Below are 22,652 nucleotides of genomic sequence, written 5' to 3'. Positions count from 1 at the left end.
TCACTCTGCCTTCTCACACAGGCATTCTGTCATTTCTGTCATCTCACACCGTCACAAGAGGAAGGGCAAACACGGTTCAATGAGGTACTTTGAGAAAGAGAGACCACATTCACTCCACTTTTTTTTACAGTATATTGTTATAACTGCTCTTTAATCACTGTGGTCATTGTTAATCACTTACTTTGCCCAATTTACACAGTAAACTTTATCATAGGTGTAGATGCATATGAAAAACCATAGTATATATAGGGTTCAGAGCTATTGGGGATTTCAGGTGTCCACTGGAGGTCTCGAAATGTAACCCCCACAGATAAGGGAGGCCTACAGTATTTCTGCCTCCTCTTGAAGGTTTGTGACAAGGACTGACAATGGCCACCAAGTCCTACTTTTTGTCTTCCTCCTGACCCCCCGCAAGCTCCCATAATGGAACTGTCTCCTGTGAAATACGGATCGACGTGAGGGACGCAGCTTCAAGACCCAGCCCCTGGGACCACTCATGACCCACCAGGGTTCCTTGCTGTTTGCCTGCATCTACCTGTAGCTCAACCAGCACAGCATTCTCAGACCCAAGGGGGCAGCATAGACATCAAGGCACCAAGCATGGTCCCGACACCACCCCATCTGCTGCCAACCCACATCGACCCATTTCGTGAGAGAGAAATAAACCTCTGTTGTGCTCAGACCCAAGGACTGTTGGTTTCAGCAATTAACTACTACTCAAGCAAGTCAGCACAGGCAACATCCCTCATCATTCCTTGACAGACAAATCTTTGAGACACTGCAATGTGTCTCTGCTAGGAGGCAAATGGAAGGAGAAGGGAGCCAGGAGTATGGCAAAATAGGTCAGGGCCTCATTAAGAGTTTGGAGTGAAAATGAATCTGGAAATAAACTTGCATGCTGTGCAACAGTGAGGGAAAATGCCATGCACTTTTATTTATTCGTTAAAACATTTATTGGAGGCTAAGACACGCCAGGCACCATGTCTGGTGCTGAGGTTAAAAATAGGACTGACCACATTCCCTGAGCTCAAGGAACCCCAGTCTATCTGGCTGGGGAGAGAGAAAAATCCAATCAGTGCTTTGACACAGTGCGGTAAGTGCCTGAAGAGTCGCCCTGCAGAAGCATCTAGAATCCTCCTGCAGGTGTGGGTTATGTGTAACAAAGGTCACAAAATAAATTCATTTCTGGATGAAAAAGAGCAGAAATTCTGGACCTGCCAAGACTGCGCTGAGCATGACGGAGGACAAGTGTGAGCTCACGGGTAATACTAATTGTAACAGACACTGTAGATGATTATCGGCTTCTCTTTATCAAAGTCACGGAGCACTGCACGGAAGAACACAGATAACAGAACGGGGGACGCCCCCAGTGAGCAAGCCCACTGCAGTGAGGGGCCCTCATATATCCGCATCGCCTGGAAATCGCCATGGACACTGATAGATCTCCTCCTTCTGATCAAAAACTGACTCTGGAAACTGTGCCCTTTCAGGAGGCAGTAGCAGAATTTAAATGTTAATTCCTACCCTTTTCAGTTAAAACGCAGAACTGCAGCAGAACTATAGGTTCTCTTCCATCTACCCTCCATCTAGTCTCCTTCATCCTATTTAAAAGCTGACATTTAAATAACCTTGATGTTTATCCTAATGCTTGTGAGGAAGCAAGACATCATGAATGATCTGCCTGAAAATCACAGGGTCCTGGGCCTGAACTGGGAAACAATTCATTTGCGAACTTAAAATAATATGTGTTGTGCTAAGCTGCATTGATGAGAATTTTTTTTCACCTTGAATACATGGGAATCATTAAGTCAGTATGCTTATTCTTATTAAAAGGATCAACTTCTATGCTCATCAGTGAAAATTCTATAATGGACATTAGCGCCCAGGAAAATTTTGCAGCCTGTTTAATGATGACGTTTCATACAACACTGTGAGTGACAGTAATCAAAATAAGGTTACTTCAAGGAAGTCCAAATAAAATAAAATAAATTGTTATCCACGGCGATCAGTTTGAAGACTAGAAATAGTATTCCTTTTTCTCCAAAGACAAAACAAAGTGACGCTTTATATACATTTTTGTGCCAAGATTGTGTCTCAATTCCTAAGTTATTTCACAGCAATAACAAAACTATCAGTTATTAAGCACTAAGCCAAGTGTTTTAATTACAAAAAGAGCTAATTTGTAATTCTTAAAATAATCTTAGAAGTTATGGATTTTTTGTTTGTTTCTTAAAGATTTTATTTATTTGTCAGAGAGACAGAGAGCAGGAACAGAAGGAATGTTAGGCAGAGGGAGAATTAGGGTCCCCTCTGAGCTAGAAGCCCAATGTGGGGCTCGATCCCAGGACCCTGAGATCATGACCTGAGCTGACGGCAGATGCTTAACCCACTGAGCCACCCAGGCGTCCCAAGTTACAGATTTTTTATTTCCATTTTACAAATGTGCAAATTTAGATATGGGGAAAGGAGTGAGGCAGAAACCCTTATTACTCTGTTTCCTAGAGTAACAGACATAATAAAAGCAGATACTGTCCTTCAAAGCCAGGCCTCATCTGCCTCTAAAATCAGCTCCTAAGGTCCCCAAGGTCTGAGGACAGAGCCTAAATGTCAGGTGGTGATATGAAATTGGCACAGGCAGAATCCAAGCTCTGGTCTACCTGTCACGATGGCCCGGGTCTCTGCTGTCCTGAGTCACTTCGTTAACTGTGTCTCTTCCCCACTTCTCCATACAGTTAGATCTGGCCTAAGAGCAAGAATTAAGTGAGGGCTTAAATCTGATTGACAGCTTCTCCTCTAGTCTACAAACATTTCAAAGAGCAGAAAGCCAGCTGCCTCTCCCTTGGCAAGTTCCCATTGAATCCAAATAAATAATGCAGTGTTTTCTGTTTTAATTTTCTTTAGGATTACTGTTCATTGTGGTTTAATTTCTGCCTGTTCTAATTATTACACATCCTGTCCTTCAAAATGACCTTGTAATCCAACATTGTTCAGACTTCGACATTCTCCCGCCTCATGAATAAGGTTAGGTTGACTCCTTTTGGGGGCCATACATGTCAGTTCATCTCAAATAATTCTTTTTAAAAGAAAAAACCATAAGGAAGAAGAAAACTGGATCTTTCCTAAAACATGGAACTGCCTGGTATTAATTCCCATTTCAAAACATAACATTTATGGGGCCTCAGGGATAATTACCACCACTTGGTTTTCGATGTGCGATCTGGAGGGATTTAAGAGAATCTGCCAAATCCCAAGCAACCAGTGATGAAGCCTGCTCTCCCCTCCACTCCCCTACATTGGGGCACATGCAGTTCCCCGACTCTCCCAAGCCAGACTACACTGTTTTCCGTGTGTTTCTCAATCGCATTTTCATAAAATTATAAAAGCCCCAAAAGGAAAACCAATCAGACCTCTGTGCACCTGTCTCCATAGAGAGAGCTTGATTTCACATGTCTACGTAATGGTGTCTTTCTTCTGCGACACACAAAGGGCTCTTCCATCAGACTTTCATTGATCATCTCAGCTTAAAATAAGCATCAACTGTGATGGATCATTCCCATTTGAGATATGGGTGAAAAGAGGCATAATGATGGAGATACAATGTTTTGCTCAAATAGGTCATTTTTAAATTTTTTTAAGATTTGATTTATTTATTTGACAGACAGAGATCACAAGTAGGCAGAGAGGCAGGCAGAGAGAGAGAGGAGGAAGCAGGCTCCCTGCTGAGCAGAGAGCCCGATGCGGGACTCGATCCCAGGACCCTGAGACTATGACCTGAGCTGAAGGCAGAAGCTTAACCCACTGAGCCACCCAGGCGCCCCTTAAGTTTTTTTTTTTATTATTTATTAGAGAGAGAGTTTAAGCAGGGGAAGTATCAGAGGGAGACAGAGATGCAGGCTCCTCATTGAGCAGGGAGCCCAATATGGGGCTTGATCCCAGAACCCTGGGATCAGGATCTGAGCCAAAAGCAGATGCTCAAGTAACTGAGCCTCCCAGGCGCCCCTAAAATAGGTCATTTTAAAAGTCAAAAGAGCCTTCAGACTTTCTTATCTAACCCACATATTATAGGAAGTTGCTTCTTTTTTTTTTCTTAAGATTATTTATTTATTTATTTATTTGACAGACAGAGATCACATTTAGTCAGAGAGGTAGGCAGAGGGGCAGGAATGGGAAGCAGGCGCCCTGCTGAACAGAGATCCTGATTCGGAGCTCGATCCCAGGACCCTGGGATCATGACCTGAGCTGAAGGCAGAGGCTTTAACCCACTGAGCCACCCAGGTGCCCCTAGGAAGTTATTTCTTGTTTCTTACTCACATTGTGTGTGCTACAATTCAAAATGAATTTCCTTTGCTTTTAACTAAAATCCAGTCCTCAGTTCCTTACACACATAACACTAAGTCATTGAAAACGATTCCACTGCTAGGATTTTGTTCCTGTGTGTTCTGACTTGAGGACCCAAGGCAGTCAAAGGTGAACAGTCTCAAACAGGCATCCTCATAAACTTCCAGAAATATCGCTTCCAGACGGTGCCCTGAGGATACCAGGGACTCCAGAGGTCACCTCTTCGACCATCTGCCTGCCCCATATAGTGATCTGTGCTGATGAGTATCTGTCACTCCAGTCTTTAACTAAATACATCTTTTGGGTACTCCCCAAAATCTCCAGGATAAAATTCGTACTCACAGTTAAAGCTAGCTGCACCCTGGTGTGTCATCTAAGTTTTGGAGACACTGTGGCAAAGCAACAAAGGTTGAGGTTTCACCTTTATTAAAACACAATAATAAGTTTACCAGAACACCCCCCCACAACCCCACTGTAGACAGCTTCGTTCACTGAGATTTTTCTGCCCATATCTGTATGGAACTAATGTAGCATTTGCATGCAATGCTGAAGGCATACATATTAATAGGGGTTTACACTCTCAGACCTGCCAACCTGACATTGTGTCGCAGACTAGCCATCCCAGGCTTGTATCGCAGTTGGGGCGTGAACACACCACTGCCCTATTTACATACCATACAGACACCTGTGCTCAGTGTTTGTCATTCAATTCTAAACCCATGCAATGAAACTGCTTAAGTTCTCCTTTTTTTTTTTTCCATTGGTATAGCATTAAAATAGAGATACCAGAACTCATTATTTTCTTCTTTTGTTCCCCAAATGCAGACTCCCACAAATACTAGTGCTAAAGCCATCCCAGGCCCGACAGCCAGACATGGGGGCTCTCAGGATCCCACAGAGACAATGACCGGGAAATCCCACCCAGCGGAGGGCCAGGTTGACAACAAGCCTACCTAAACCACTCCCGGCATTTATGCCAACAGTGACCCTAACATCTTTAACTAAATAAATCTTTTGGGTACTCCCCAAAATCTCCAGGATAAAATTCGTACTCACAGTTCCTCAAATGCACCAAATAGGCCCCTTCTCAACTCCTTATCTATGCTGGTCCCCCAAGTGGGACGTTTTCACCAGCTGCGGCTCACCATCATTTCTTTCTTTTTTGCTTCTACCCGTATTCATTCTTAGAAACTCATCTTGTGCCACCTTCTTGTGTAAGCCATTTGTGACCATCATCAAACCCCAGCTACGGCAAGGTTCCTGACTCTGGGGGGCCCAGACGCTGAAACCATACCTCCCTCTCAACAGGCTTATGAGAGCTGTGTGACATGTTCTGTGCTAAGAGAGACTTTTGCTTCCATCTTATATCCTCAGCTCCCGAAACGGTGCCACGCACAGAGAAGGTCTCTTCAGAGAAGGGGAGGACAAGAAAGGTAACTAAGGGGGAATATTCATTCAACCTCGACATCAGGGACTACCTGAATAGCGCCCATGCTCGTGCTGCCAGGGCCCATGCGAAACCTTCCTGTACGCCAACACACGAAGAACATTTGAATGGGAGGTTCTGCTCCAAGAGCTCCGGTCCTGGAGTTAGGAAATTGGAAACTTCTAAATTGGGTCCTAATATCACCATATGATCTCCAAAATGCCATTTAAGGATAAATCAATTTCGGCGTTAACAACAACCAAAAAACCTCCTATCTGTGACTCTATGTGCTCTATGGCCCAAGGGCTCCAGATAACACATAATACCAAAACTCTGGTGTAGAGGGAGAATCCTGCATTTTAAGTTAGAAAAAAACAATAAACAAAAAGCAAAAACAAACAAACAAAAAGAAGCGGGCCCCCAAGTCCCAGCTCTGGTCTTGATTGGCTGTATGTGGTTAGGCAACTTGTCCATTCTCTCTGAGCTTTGTCTCATCTGTGCCATGCAGGCAATGATAGTTATTTCTGAGGATGTTGAGAAAAACAGATGAAATAAGTGGGAAAGGCTGTGCCCAACACAGTGTGGCCTTCGTGAAGTTTTGCTCCTCTCCTTGTCCTCTATTCAGGGAGTAGGTGTCCTCTGAGCACAGAGCAGGATGCCCACGGACACAGAGATCGTCATGCTCCTGCCTGAGTCCCAAACTGCTGAATGAGCGTAAGTCCTTAGAGACTATACAGGCTTTAATAGTGCAAGAGACCAAACAGGTTTTCTCCAAAATCCCGTGAATGGCTTCCATGCATGGCAATTGGATTTTCATCATGTTACTATGAAAATGTGTGTTTTCAGGATGCCGTGGTCTTTGTGTTGCTGATAGCTACCTGGAGGGTAGAGGTATATACCTAAGGGAACAGAGGGGCCTTCCAAATTTTCTAAATTTCTATTTCTTCAGCTGGGTGTTGGGTACACGCATGTCCACTTTATTACTATTCTTTAAACTCCATATGAGTTCCTGTGGACTGTTTTGTATGTGTGATCTATTTCACAATTTAAAAGGGGGATTTAGTCTTAATATGGAAAAATCCCAGGTATGGACATTCCACTGACATTTGCTAAAGATAATGCATTAATATTTCTGTCCACTTGAACTGATTAATTTTTTAAGCCACTGATAATGTTTTAGAGGATTTACGATTTAATACTTAAAAGTTCCTTTTTCAATGCAGCTTGCAAGTTAAATTCTGAAGGACTGCAAATTCCAACAATGCCACCAACGTGACTTGGAGAGTCAAGCATTCAGAAAAAAGGCAAACCAGATTAGCAGACGGAAGACCTCCGTTCTGACCCCAATTCTTTACTCCCAGTGAAGCTACAAGCTAACTTCCAAAGTACCCAGAAATTAAGGTCAGGCAGTTCTTTGCCTAACACCCTTATATAGGAGAACTGCAAAATAGAGTCCATTTTATGGAGACGCACTAGACACTGCCAAACCATTATACTGCCTTCTTCCCACACCTTCTCTCAGTACATTTCTTACCCCGAGTGTTTGGTGCATTTATGCCAACAAGTTCAAAAAATAATTTAGGTAATTCTAGTCATGTACCTTTTAAAATATTCATAGTAATAATTCCAGTAATAACCTACGGAGGGATCTGCAAAAGTAAATACAGCGCTAATAAGGGGAACAGTATTACACTGTGTGATGCTCTGCTATTAACAAATTGGTCACAGACCCTTGTACTGAGAAATCACACACCACGCGCACACGCACATGAGGTGTCAGGAGATGAACTGTGTGGGCAGCAGATGGGAAGGCTGCCTCAGAAGCAGAGGAGCATGCTTTGTACACACACGAGGTAAGGGCCCCCCAAAATAGAAAAGTGTTCAATGAACTGCAATCAGAAAATCTAACAACTTCTCATTTTCAGGTTATCTGTGTATACTATGCTTTCACGTTTCGCATTATTGGTGCTGATTTTTTTTTTAATTTATTTCATTTAAGGGGGAGCACCATAATCTCTGTCGAATTCAGATCCCTCAAAAGTTCTGATCTAACCGGAGAAGCAGAAATAGGAATGGAATGGAGGCTGGAAACGATGTAAATCGTTCTGGCCAGTCCATCCTTCCTGCCCCTTGTTAGATATTTCGCTGTTTTTCGACCAATAATGTAAAGCCTGTGATAGAAATGCAACACACCCATCAGTTTATTCTAAACAAGCCAGTGATGTGGTTCATTTAATTAGGTAAGTGATGTTAAATTCATCATATAATTTCAGAAAAAAATGGTTTTCCTCCTCAAATAAATAATGATGAGCGATACTGAATCATTTTAACATGTCAAATGCCTTATTCTGGCGAAACAGGAATGTGAAATAAAGTTATGAAAATGTACAGTAAATGCCCAGGCAGTGGGCAGGAGCAACTTTTGGGGAAAATGAGAGAAATAAGTGGTTAACTGCCAGCGCACACACTCATGTTAAAGGACACAAAAAGGTTCACAGCAGTTGTTAAATTCATTTAGGGAAACTCACTCTATTTTTCCAACAGAGCTCTCACCAGCTAATCTGTATTACAACCTGCAGGAGTCTTAATATTCTCAGCAGGATCAAGATTCAGGCCACACTGATTCAGCTATTTAATCTTGCAAGAGAACAATATTTGGCAGGAAAAGACCGCACAGCACTAAGGGGACGTCCCAGAGGTTCGTTGTCAGCACAGATTGGGCCAAGAACACCAAAGGTGGAAACCAAACAGTGCAAACCAATGTTTACCACCAGCTTCCAGGAGCTCTCCACTCAAACATGCACGTACACTCGACCTAGGCAGCCAAAACATATGCGGCCCATGTACACATATGACACTTTCAGATGCATGTATCTTTTTAAATTTTTTAAAAGATTTTATTTATTTGTTTGAGACAGAGAGAGAGAGCATGACCAGGGACAGGAGCAGAAGGAGAGGGAGAAGCAGACTCCCAGCTGAGCAGAGAGCCCGATGCAGGGCTCGATCCCAGGACCCTGGGATCGTGACCTGAGCTGAAGTCAGACGTTACACCGACTGAGCCACCCCGGTGCCCCTGGTGTACACTTTTAAAATGAAAAATAATTTCTCAAAATCTGAGGCCCAGTCCTGAAAACGTTTTAATTCCAAACTATCCCTACAGAGGGTGAGAGTTTGCAAGAGATGAAGAAAAACGGTCATAGTTTTACTCTCAATACTTTTCAATTTCTTGAGTCCTGAAAACCACAAGGCAGAGAACATGTGTCTGAATTTTTAAATGAACGCAGATAGTAATATATTGATCTTCTTAACCACCCCAAAATTAATAAGCTGGTTGATGCTCTTCTATAAATGCACATTTTTTTTTATATTGTATATGGAATCTGTGGCTTGATTAGTTTTGAATGATATTTTCCGGACACCCATACTGACAGGCAAACAGGGAACAGAGAAAACAGACGGAGGGAGACAGGCAAACTTAAAAGCAAAATTGATGGCACCTATTATACCAACGGAACAGCAGGCATCACTATTCAAAAAAATGATTCAGTAAAATCCTTCAAAAACTATTTTAATGTAGCACTGGCAAGGTTTCCGTTCCTTTTCCCATAGCTGGCTAGTTAACCCTCTGATAATAGCACAGTGTTTCCCTCTTATCAAGCTTTTATAGTACTGTGTAGCAATTATCTGGGTGCTGGGAAAGGGTAAACACTAAGCTCCATGAGGTCAGGGGTCATATCTAGTCTGTTTCTCATGATATCCCCTCCCCCCTTCTGGCAAAGTGCCCAATGTCTGGTAAACACTCAAAAATCTCAAGTCAGTCATCATTTTCAAAATGGTTTCTTTCACAGATTTTTTTTTGTTTTACAGATAACAAATTACGCATATTTGAACATATGAGACCAGTCTTTTACCGATCTTACCTCAATCTACATTTCTGTAATGGTGTCTCCCCCAACACTCTGACAAGTAGAAGCTAGGTGCTCTGAATTTGATCATATTCCTTTCTTCCTTGCTTGCTTTGCTCCTCTCACCACATCTTCTCCGCCATCCTCAACTTCCAGCTAAGACTGCCCTGCTCCAAAGGAAACCGTCGCCAGCCACATCATGCACTTGAGCAAGAGCACAAGTGCCAAAACATGGTTTCTCGTGTTTTCTGCCATCAGCGGGGCCCTGTGAATGTGATGTCCACAGCAAATGTTTAAAGAACAAACACATGCCTGCCTACGTAAGATAACTGTGAAGGCAACTTCCACTTCTATCCTCTTCACTGTAGTTAAAGCACCATGTTCTGGAAGGTTCGAACATGAGTAGGAAATGCTGCTTGCCCTCCACCTTCTCACCATAATTTCACAACAAAAGCAAACATTTACATCACTTTGTCTTGGGGAACTCAATTCCCGCCATCGAAAATAACAAGTGTTAAGAAGAACAGAATGATTTTTTTTTTAAGTTTTTTTTCCTTCTGTTCTTTCTTCTACATTTCGACTCTACTTCACAGTGTCCTAAACAGACAAACTCTGCCATTTTCATTGCTCTCAGAATGCCAGGACACAAAAACTGAATTCGAACAAATCAAAAGTTGACTCTCTTATAGGTAATACAGCCACAGGAGGAAAAATCAATCAGAAATATGAGCAAACAAAAAAAGAAGAAAATGATCATCCCTTTTTGCTTCTTGGAACCAAGCCTGGGTTGGGGGTCCTGCCCAAAAGCAACAGACCCTTCAAACAGAAATTCAGACATATCCTTTTCCAAACAGCATTGCATATCATTCCATACAGAAAACAAAAAATGCTACAGCGCAGACCTGACGATGGTGAAAGAAAAAAGAAGATACAGCAGAAAGAACAAGCAAAAATAAAGGAAAGCGATGTTCATGACATAATTCTTCTAGGAACATGGCATGCAAATTAGAGGACATATCTGCATAGGCTTATGACAACAAAGACATTCTGGCTTCTAACTTCCAATGGTGCAATCTTCTTTAATTGTACGAGCTTGGCTTGGGTTACCAATGGGCTCTAATTGAATCTCTTTATAATGTCTCCTTTGATTCATGGCCTCTTACGTTAAAATGACATGCGACCATTACACTTATTAACTGGACAAACAACAGGTTTTAAACATACCTGTAAAAATCCACTGAAATTATAACGAGGTGGCATAATTATCAATGACAGTTGCATCTGGGGACTCTACAAATATACATGGAAGATTGCCAGTTCTTTAACGTCCAGTATGTGCTCATTGTAGGTATGTCCCAAGGGGTAAAATAAAATCTGGAAGAAAATTCAGATACTTTTATAAGTTTTTAATCTGTATAATGTACTGGATATGGCAACATTTTTTTAAAAGTTCATCTCAAAAAAATAATAATAAATTTTTTTTTAAAAAGTTCATCTTGATTGGACTTTTTCCCAGTGGCATAGGAATATTTCTTTTCTACTGTCACACCTCTGCCCTCCTTTTCCCTCATGTCAGTCCAGGCCAAAGTGCCAGCAAAGGATGTGTGAAACCTATATTCCAACGCCCATAATTTCACTGAGACCTGGAAAACTGGAAAACATAATTACTACTGTACGCTATCTTTGTTTCTATAAATAACCATGGCTCGAGACCACAGATAAAAGGAAGCTCACAAGGGCCAATTAAGGACTAGAAATAGGACCTAGAAGGAAATTTTTTTTTTTTAGTTAAAAATTGTTCAGTTTGAAAATAGAAAAAAATCTATAAACCGGATGTAGGCGTTTCCCTGGGATGGCAACAGGCAGCGCACTCTACCTCTACCACAGAAACTGGCTTGGGGCTCCGGGGTGCCTCAGTGGGTTAAGCCTCGGGCCTTTGGCTCAGGGTCCTGGAATTGAGCCCCCCATCAGGCTCTCTGCTCAGCAGGGAGCTTGCTTCCCCCTCTCTCTCTCTGCCTGCTTGTGATCTCTCTCTGTCAAATAAATAAATTAAATCTTTAAAAAAAAAAAAACTGGCTGATGATAGTAGGTTATACTCACAAGATGTTTGTTACTTAATTACCTCAAAATTACCTATGATGTATGCAGATCATTGCTGATTTAAGCCCTCTTATGGACTGACTGTGTCCCTCCAAAACTCATATCTTGAAGCCCCAAGACCCGATGTGACTATATTTGGAGATGGGGCCCATAAGAATGTAATTAAGGCGAATGGAGGTAAAAGGCTGGGGTGATGTTCAATTCAATTCAACTGGTGTCCTTACAAGAAGTCACTGAATATTTAAGGAAAAATAGGAAAAAGAGAAGAACAAATATTTATGAAGTAACACCAATGACAAAAGTCAAAGCAACTTGAGACGCTAAGAACTGTCTTGCAAACAGAGATTTCAAGAGAAAGAATGCAAAATTAGTCAATATTTTAAATATGACTGCTTCATTCATGTACTCAACATACATTTTTTTAAAGATTGATTTATTTATTTTAGAGAGTGTGTGTCCAAGTGAGGGGAGGGGCCAAGAGAGAGAAAGAGAATCTTAAGCAGACTCCACGCCCAGCACAGAACTGGATGTGGGGCTCGATCTCACGACCCTGAGATCATGACCTGAACGAAATTAAGAGTCAAACGCTCAACTGACTGAGCCACCCAGGCGCCCGACCTCAACATACATTATTACTGAGTACTCACTGTGTGTCAAGCATTATTCTAGGCATTAGCAATTTTGTGTTGAAAGGATAGGCTAGTCCCTACCCTATTGCTGTGCATATCTTAGGAAATATTGTATTTGCCTAGACTGAGAAGTGAATGGTAAGGCAGACTCTTCTGAAAAGGAAAAAGAAAAGGAAAATTTGAGGAAATAATACTCTTTAAAGAATTCAGTCATTTACTGAACAAATATTTATTAGGGAACTTCACTGTGCTACAGAATGATGGAATGAAGGACAGAACTGAGAGTTTAAAGGAAGAAAATCAATGTGTAACTATGCAGCTCCAAAAGAGATGCTTTGATTAAAATAAATCTAGAAATATTAGAACTCCTTGGAATAGCCTCCATTATAGGATGAAATGCATACAAGACTAGGGGGCATCAAAATGGGTGTGTTTATTGGAACAGTCTCTGGGAAGCCATCCCCGGACTGGCAGCCTGGGGCACAGTGAAAAGCCATGGGAAGAAGATATGTTGGCCCAAGAAGTTAAATCCCTTTATCCGATGTTGTTCTGTGCCAGGTGCTGGGGCTACAGAGAAAAAGGCAGCCTGAATCTTAGAGTTCAGAATAGAGTTCAGTCTAGCAGGAAAATAACTCATAATTCAGACTCTCAGGGCAGCAAGAGAAGAACAAGGCCATAGGGGAAAGGAGGCATCATTGGGTTGTAGGATGATAGGGAAAGGGTACAAAGAGCCTTCCAGGTGAAGGCATGAAGGGCATAGGGCTGGGTCCAAGAGGGACAGCCAGGCTGGAGATCTCAGCTGGTACTCAGGGACACACTCATTTCCCATCCTAAAGGTTTCTCATTTTACCCCAAAGCCAACAAGGAGTTACTGACAGATTCGAAGGAAGAGACTGATATGATCCAATGTGCATTTTAGGAACTTGCAAGAAACCACAAGAACAGCTCAGGAAGGAGAAGAGGCAGTACAGTGGCCGGCAAGAACAGTCTAGAGACTTATTCCCACAATCCACGCAAGGGACAGGGAGGGCCTAAATTCAGGATGTGACAAGAAAGGGAAAGTACAAATGCCATGATATGCATTCGTAGGGATGCAAAAAATACATTGAAAAAGGCATGGATGATCTTTGTCTTCCTGAAGGTGAAGAGGTAAAACACATAACAAGTGAAATGTTCCTTAAAACTAAACGGTGAAATGAGCAGGAGAGCTAAGGGCACCATGGAACAAACAGCTCTTATGTCTCAGAGATGAGAAAGATCGTGATACCTGGGGTCTTAGAGTGGATCCAGGGTCGTTTACAGACACTGTGAAATGGTTCCACATAAGAGGAATGACTCATGCAAAGGCCCAGAACAGAGTAAGCTGGTCAGACCTAAAAGAAATGGAGGAACAGTGTGGACGGACAGCCCAAGATAAGGTAAAAAATAGTGTAGGACCAGATCGTGGAGGGTCCTTAGAGTCTGAAAGGAGGAGCTTTGGAGATGAGATTGGGTCCAATGCAGAGTGGTGCTCCAAGGGAAGTTCCTAGTGAATCATAATTAGGGTCTTGAAGAAAGAGACTTTTTAGAAAGACTCATCTGGTGGCAGTGTTTAAGATACAATGGAAAAGCAGCAGAAGGAGGCTGGAAGGAGAGAAGGCCCATCAGGAGGTCCTGCAGTAACTCGGACAGGAAAAAGGGCCTGAATACAGGACAAGTGAAAAGAAGGGACATTTCACAAAAGAAGGATCTTCAGAAATGAGGTGTTGGATCTTTAATCTCTGTTCCAAGAAAGAAAGAAAAAAAAGTCATGTGTGTTAATTCTTTTATTAGGGGGCCCTTCCCCACCGCCCCTTGAGACAATGCCATTTTATAGCCACAACTCTTGTATGTGCCAGGCACAAGTAATTACTGGTCTGGGATGTATTTGTTTCTTTAAGTGACTGTGGCTAAAAATTGGAGGATAAAAAGAAGAGATCAACCTTTGAAGTTCTAGGTGGAAAAATAAAGCAAAACCAGGTGTCAGGGAAACCATGGATTTGGACATGAGAAAGGACCAAGTGGTGATTTTCTGTGTGTAGTTCTCAGGAAAGTCTAAGTATTCCTTATAGAAACACTTTCCCTGAGGAGAGGTTGTTCAGAGCATCTAATTAGACTGGGTATGCCAATGTGTTTTAAAACAAATAAAGCATTCATACATGTGTTAGACACTACAAAGAAATATGTGTCATTTTCCTATCACTTTCTTAAATTTTTTTTTTAAGATTTTATTTATTTGACAGAGAGAGAGAAATCACAAGTAGGCAGAGAGACAGGCAGAGAGAGAGAGAGGAGGAAGCAGGCTCCCCGCGGAGCAGAGAGTCCGATGTGGGGCTCGATCCCAGGACCCTGGGATCATGACCTGACCTGAAGGCAGAGGCTTTAACCCACTGAGCCACCCAGGCGCCCCTCCTATCACTTTCTTAGGCATATTTGATCTTTGCTTTAAAGATGATGTTACCAACCCATGATGACTCAGGAAAACACTGGAGTTACTAGTTAAGAGACGTTGGAGATAAGGTACAGTCCATTAAAGGGACAGATAAATTCACACTCTGTGAAAATACCTGCCATGTGGCACCTGGGTGGTTCAGTGGGTTAAGCCAGTGCCTTTAGCTCAGGTGACGAGAGGATCTCAGGGTCTTGGGTCTGAGCCCCACATTGGGTTCTTTGCTCAGGAGGGAGTCTGCTCCCCTTCTCTCTCTGCCTGCCTCTGCCTACTTGTGATCTCTGTCAAATAAATAAATAAAATCTTTAAAAAAGAAAATACTAGCCTCCAAGGGCTTAAATCTAAGCCACTGACCTAATAACTAGCTGCTATTTCATCTGCAATCATCAACCCCGTTAAGAGTCATATAAAAAATACCACACTATTCTGCTTTCTAAGTACTTTGTGTACTAGAATTGACTACTCAAAATCGGAAGCTTTCATATACATTTTGCAGTGCTCAGGAAACAGTTATGCTTCTTGCATAAGGAACAAAATTAACAAATACTCTATGTCAACACTGAATGTCTTTCTTATTTTTACCTCCCTCACCTTTTAATGAAAACTTCTTAGGTTCGCTGAATGTTAAAAAGGACGAGAGACCCTTCCGTATCGGTTGTTTGGGTTCATCTAAGACCTAATTGCTTCAAACACTATAATTTTGCCACCAGTTTACAATTAGCATGCATTTCTCATGCATGAGTTGACCCAATTACATAACAAATTGTGCCTTGGGGGATTTGTCTTGCCTGCTTGTCTTCTGTCCACCATACAACTCAATTTCACACCGTCAGCAGCCTGAACATGGCCACAGTCAGTCTCTGTCAAAATGATTTATTTAAATTACAAACAGAGACCAGATCCCCAGATAATCATCCCTACCCTCATGCTTACCCTTCCACTCAGCCCAACTTTGAATCAAATCTTTTAATCGCCCATAGACACTGCTATTCAATTATTAGGTCACGTTTACCTCCAATAATCTAATATTTTTGAAGCAAACTCACAAAATCTCAGGGAACTAAATCATCAGTATCCACGTGAGCTTATTAATGGGCACATAATTTATTTTGCATTCTAAGAAGTCAATGAAAAATTATGTAGCTGTATCAAAAAAACTAAAAATAATTACATTTCAGTATCAGATTACAGAGAGATTCTTTTCTCTATGATTTTTTTTTCAAAGGCTTCAATCTTCGCTTTTCTTGTGAAGCAAGTGAGCGTCTTATGAATGTATACGCTAAGTAGAAAATGGTAGTAAAAAAGGGTATTTGGGAAATAGGAAAGATAACCAAAATTATAGGTACTGAGAGGGTAAGAGAAAGAATATAGAGCAGGTGAAAATCCCAGTGTCTGTGTTGTCTGTGGGCTAGTGAGCTAAGGAAAGGGGGTTCTAAAGATTCCCACTGAAGCCACACACACAGCCCTGCTGCCTGCACGCGTGCGCGCGCACACACACACACACACACACACACACACACTTATTTCCTCTCTAAGTCAAGGACAGACACAAATCTTGACAAATCACATAATGGTATACTTACTATTTCAGTCAATCTGTAAAATACAGGATTTTATCATCTGGGGTTTTTTTTTCCCTTCCCCCTCCACATATTTCTCCATTACCTAAAATAAATTAGAAAATAAACATCCAGATTTTATCTACAGCACAGAGCTTGTAAAAGTCTCTTGGGGTTGGACTTTACCATCTTATTTCACAATTTATCTATAGACTGTCCCAGCTAATTAAAAGTGCAGCTTAAATCAGTGTGTAAACAGGCAGAATGAAACACATCAATAATCTTCTCAAGGCTGGACTGAGTTCACCCTTCGATGTTGGCAGTGATGCTGCCGGGCTCTCCTGCTGCAGGTACCCTGAACACACTGCTTAGAAAATTGAAGGCAGTAACCATTTGAATTAGAAACAGACTTTACAGACACCCACACAAGCTACAGCTATGAGGACAACAGGAAAGGGGGCTCTTAAAAATGTCCAAAGGCACATTTTCCTTCAATTCAGGTCTGTACCTTGTCCTTTAAGAACATTTCCCTAAAATATCAATAAGCAAAGATGGGAAGCTATGCTAGGTCATTTCTGCCATTTCTGCATTTCTGCCCTTGGATTTGGCAAGGTGTAGGTGGACACAACTAGACATGTTCTGGAATTGTACAGAAAAAAAATTTTTTTAGGAAACCAGTTCTGTTTCTTTCCAACCATTCAGTAAATTCTGAAACCCTGCCTCTTCTCTTATTCTTTCTGCAGCTATACTGAGTCATATAACAGAAGAATTTTAAACTGTAGCATTTAATAAATCTCCCCAGATTCAATATGCTGTCATTACAGACCCCAAAAGAAAGAAGTCAAGGCTAAACCCATGCTCGCCCCTTTCATTACACACAATTTCAAATTTATGGTCGTGTTCTATCCCACAGAGTGGGTATTTCCAAATGATTTCAAATCCTGCACAAATGAATATGAGAGTGGCAGATAACATTTCATAACACTCGCCCAGACCCAAGCAATCAAAAATGCCCATTCATCCACAACACTTTACCCAAAACACCTCAGAGGTGTCATTAAATTCACAGTGTTATGTTCTAAAGGCAACTTAGAACAATCCATACGACAGTCAAGGGTAACATAAGCAAAACAAGTAAGCAAAAGTCAAAACAAATAGGAAAATGAAGCAAATGGCTGTTCATCCCAGCCCTTCCGGTGGGAAACTTCTGGCGGAGACTAGTCTGAACATTTTCTCAGCCCCCGTCCTCTCAAAACAGACACAGTCCAGGCCACTGTCAAAAATATCTGTCTGGATTTGGCCCATATGTTTCAGTATTTGAGTTTATTGGACTAAATCAAAGTACCACCTTTCAGATTAATCCAAGTTTCTCATAGAAAAAAAAAAAGGTCCTTGAGTAATATGGAAAACCTTGTGAAGTCACGGAAAAATTTCATGAACTTGTAGCCTTATAAATGAATAGTAAATTCACTAGACCTCAGAATATTTAACAGTTTCCTTTCTTCAAGAGTAAATCCCTAATGATAACATTATGAAATATATATTCTTTACTGCTATCCAAACATGAATATACCTCATCATGGCTAAAAGAACCACTTGGAAAGCTGCTATGGGGGCTAACATAAGACAATTACCAAAAAAAAAAGAAAAAAAATTAAGATGTTATCTAAATTATATGCTTTCAAGAATCAATGTTGTCTAAATTTTAGGCTTAATCCAAAAGGTATTTTGCATACACTACTATGTACATGATACATACCAATTTATACATACCTGTTTCATAAGGGTTTTTGCAAAATTAGGAATGGATCTGCAAACACCTTCTGGTATTGAATAAAATGTATATTCCTGCTAATGATAAAGGTTGGTGAAATGATCAGTTCTTCTTATTAAAAACAAATATTGACTTAATTTGAATATAAATGAAAGAGCTTACCTTTGAATTGACTGCAATCCTTATGTTAGCTGTCCCGTGGATGTTTCAAGTAGAAATGTTTAGTTCTTTTCAAAATAAATTTCTGTGATAGTTTACGATTTATCATATAACTTTTTTGTGTGGAATTAGTTTTGTTTTTTTTTTTAAGTTTTCCAAAAACAATCCAAAGAAAGAAATGTTACTCTATGTAATCATAGTGGAATATAGATCTCTATCTCTCATTTTAAAAAGCAGAAATATTTTTTTTAATTTAAAAAAAGAATGAATAGGAAGAAAGATGGGGGGAGTAACGTATGACCAGTAGGTTGTTGGGACAGGGAAGGAAAATGAGGGGACAAAAACGTGAAGCCTTAAAATTCAACCTGTTCTCTTCAAAGGAAAAAACAAGTCCTTTCAAATGTAAAATGTCCATTTAAAGAGCAAACAATGCATAAATTTTAGGGAATATGGCAAAACAAAGTGTTTACTCTGCCTCCCCCGACTCTCTGCGAAAGCTGTTTGAACATCATATCATTCTGGTTTTGAACTTTTCACAAATAAAATTCTTTCTCAAATGAAACACTACAATTCTATCTCCAAATTGTCATTATATACAGTGATGATGGCCAAATACCAATGAGTATAAATCGTCTGCTAATTAAACATTTCCTAGAAATCAAGGCTGCATCATTTATAACATCAGGATACACAAAAGTTCAGTGACCATACGAGAGACACACAAGATAGACTTCTCATGAAAAATGGCATGAATCTTGCATATTTGCACATATTTTTATATCATGTATACAATTGTTCATTTTCATTCATCTGTCCTCTTGGCTACCTAACACTGAAACTGATATTTTTCTGAAAAAAATTACATTTTGATAAACTTCATATAAAACTTTGGAAGAAACATAATTACAGGCATGAATTACAAAAGTGAATACGAGCTCTTTACCCACCTTTAGGTAGTACAGAATTAACACTATTCAGTTCCTAATAGATTTTGAACTTTTGCTACTCTCGATTTTCTTTTTCAAGAAAAATATATTACTTAACATGACGCAGCTTTCAAAACCAAAGCAGTTTCATATGTGAATGTTTATTCCCCAAATTAAACAAAATGCATCATTTCAACAAATATCTGGTTTAAAGTAGGAAACCTGACATACACAACATTAATAAATATAAGATTTCTTAAGATATTTAGCCTTATATGTATATTTTTATATAATCATCCCCAGCAAAAAAAAAAAAAAAAGAACTGTCAGTTTTTTAAATTTAACTATAAAAGTCCCGTTTTGGAAAAATTCCAAAGCCAAGGGACCATTAAAAATGGAATAAGATGCTAAATTACAATACCTCTTTTAATAGCAATGACTGACTGTCTAAATACACATTTAATTTATTTAATTAAATTGATTTTCTTAGGAAATTGATTTAGAAAATCACTGTAATTAAATACATTAAGTATACAGTCAGAAATGTAGTCATTGCTATGAAAGTGCTAGGCTCTCAATAACTGTGACAAAATCAAAGGGAAGCAATCTAACAGTTGCATACTTGAGGACCTCTGAGCCCTGCTTGCACACCGAAGCACCAAAAACACTTCCAAATCCCAGTATCATTCTCCCACCCAGACACACAAGTCAGGGCGATCACATCACCAAACAAGCAGTCACCTACGTTACTGATTTGCTCCTGAGTCCTCTTCAGCCTCTGTAGTTCAGGAGTGTCCGTAACGATGCTGAAGCCCCTCCCTTTGCTTTCTTCAAAATCTCTTTTGTACTTGACCTACCAGAAGAGAGAACAAAAGAACGAAAAAGAAAAGTAAACCAAGGAGTCACAAATCCCACTCAGGAGAGGCCAGGGCCAAGGAAGCTACACTTGGGCAAGACCTCCAGAGCCAACCCCATCAGCAGCCGGCAGAGGGAGAGGCCGCCAAGCACAGCCTGATGGCTTGGTTTGTATCCCAACAAGGTCACGGACTGTGTGACCTTAGACAAGTCACTTAACTACTCTGTGCGTCAGTGGTCCCGTCCATCAAACGGCGATAACAGCAACAATATTTTTTTTTTAATTTATTTGACAGAGAGATCACAAGTAGGCAGAGAACAGCAACAATATTTAAATAAGGCTATTTAATAAGTCATAAGGATGGGATCAAATGTCCTAAGTTAGGTACCTAACTGTGAACAAGCAAGCAAGGCCTCCATAATCATTACTATTACCTCCCTCAATAGTTGTACTACTGCTCAAGACAAAAGTGTGGGAAAAGACAGCTGAATCTGCTCCCGTGGCCATCTCGTCAGTGACTAAGCACCATTGCCCTACAGAGGCAGAAGACCTACAGAATCATCAACAGCCAGGCCTGTCCTTACAAAGTGTTCATTCTATTTCATAAGGCAAAACATATGGATATGGTTATACAATGCTATATGGCCAAGTGTCAAGTATGTAAATGCATATGGAAATATTTATAAAATAAGCCACACCTAGAGATTAAAAGATTTCCAGCACATGCTCCTGGCACACTGTGTGCTGAGGTACCTAAGATTTTTTTTTTTCCGGTATTTAAATACACTTCTTTTCTAATTACGACCCAGTGAAGCTGAATTTTATAGTTTCCTCGAGGGACTGGAATCGCTGATGCTTAATCTTACTAGAGCCCCATCTCCTGTTATTAGCATAATGACAGCAACTGTCACACCAGTTAAATATGCTGCTTGTTAAAGACTGACACGCTACATCACTTGGACTGTTCTTATTTCTTTAAAATCTAAATATTAAGTGATATGGAAACACATTTTTGATAACCCATATCATCCTCATTTTACATTCATAATTATTAGGCTCAAATTAGCACTTCAATTAATAGCTAACATTTAGGATGACTAATAAAAATATGATTCTGTAAGTGCAACTTTCTATATAAATTTGAAAGGTTGACTTAGTTGAGCATGGAATGACTGGGTTTGTTGAGTCATGTCTGTGTTTAGACACTCAATTCCCCCAGGTATTTTTGTCCTTGGGGCCTCTGAAAAATTCCCTTTTACCAGAAAAGCTTGAAAGAAAACAAAAAAATCCCAGATGGCTACAAATAGAAAGGTCTAGATTCCCTCGTCACTAGTAGCTTAAGAATATCTCACGTTTTCTCCATATTTTTGTCTAAATATATAAAAGTAATAAAGCCCTTACTCTTACTATTCCCATAAATAAAAGGTCAAATAACCTGCATAGTTTTTCTTTTACAGAAAGTGCTGAATGAGATTAGCCTCCTACCCCCCACTCCCACAGCATGAGTGAAAATACTCACACCCACACGTTCTTGAGGTTTTATGCCCAACTAAGCAAGGAAGCCATTTAGCTTCACTTGATGTAAGCACAAGGCACAGAGTCATAAAATAAGAAAAGTGGCAAAGATGACAAGGTTATAACAGCTACAGGCATGAGGAAGTGAGGAGAAAAATCCAAAAGTCAGGTTCGAACACCCCGAGCCCCAGTTTCAGGGAAGGCAAAATCATACATTCTTTTGGGATCAGTTTAAGGGTATTTTTTTTTTTCCTAATGGAAATTCCCAAGGCAAAAACTGAAAAGAAAACCTGTCAAGTTCCAGAGGCATAGGTTTTGAGCTGGCCACAATTTAACAGTCCATTCCACATTCGCAAGGCACATAAGAATCACCAGACTTGGGCTTATCTCATTAAGGGACTAGTATTGTATAGTTATACAATCATCTCTGTAATCAGTCTGCAGAGTTTTAGAAGATGTGTAATCATTTTTAATGGTACGATCCACAAGCAAGCCTCACAGATGCTCGGGACCAGCTCAAGTGCCTCCTGCCAAGTACACCTTTACCCCGTGCATGGAGCTCCAAGCCATAGTCACCCCCTCTCTTGTCCCCTGTCCACTTACACCCTCTCTTTCTATTTAGGTCAAATTTTAAATATTATATCTGATGATTTGCCAGTCATCATTCCGAGAGACAAGTGGATACAGAAAGAGATCAGAGGGCAGAGGGAAAATCTCTTCAATTTCGCCCTCAGGATTTTTGCCCTCAATTTTTGCCCTCACGACACGACCCCACCCTCCCAATGAGAATACTGCACCTTTGAGCCCAGAGATTGACCCACACTGGACCCATAATCCAGCGTATGTGCATGAGCCCCAGGTCTGGGACATTGGTAGGAACCCTTGAGAAAGGGGTGCTCTTTCTCCAGCTCCGGCTAGTTCGGGCTAGCAAACCGGAGCTGCTGGTCACCACCCAGGCACCACCACCACTAGCCAACACCTCGGCAAGCCAAGCAACA

The 22,652-nt window shown here is 40.7% G+C and overlaps 1 protein-coding gene across 5 annotated transcripts in view; it reads right to left on the bottom strand.

Annotated features, from left to right (window-relative positions):
* Positions 1–22,652, bottom strand: part of NEBL (nebulette) — a 363,452-nt gene that overhangs the window by 153,976 nt on the left and 186,824 nt on the right. For 2 of the 5 annotated variants that reach the window (XM_045085006.1, XM_013058914.2), the window contains exon 4: positions 20,029–20,136. In XM_045085006.1, the coding sequence (XP_044940941.1) occupies positions 20,029–20,136 (108 nt within the window). The other 3 variants (XM_045085003.1, XM_013058907.2, XM_045085004.1) reach the window with 3 other exon arrangements.

Source organism: Mustela putorius, unplaced genomic scaffold (assembly GCF_011764305.1).
Source record: "Mustela putorius furo isolate JIRA1106 unplaced genomic scaffold, ASM1176430v1.1 tig00000827_pilon_pilon_pilon, whole genome shotgun sequence".
In the NCBI taxonomy this organism is placed as follows: domain Eukaryota; kingdom Metazoa; phylum Chordata; class Mammalia; order Carnivora; family Mustelidae; genus Mustela; species Mustela putorius.
The sequence above is the reverse complement of the archived record's forward strand: the minus strand, read 5'-3'. Positions and strand labels throughout refer to the sequence as shown.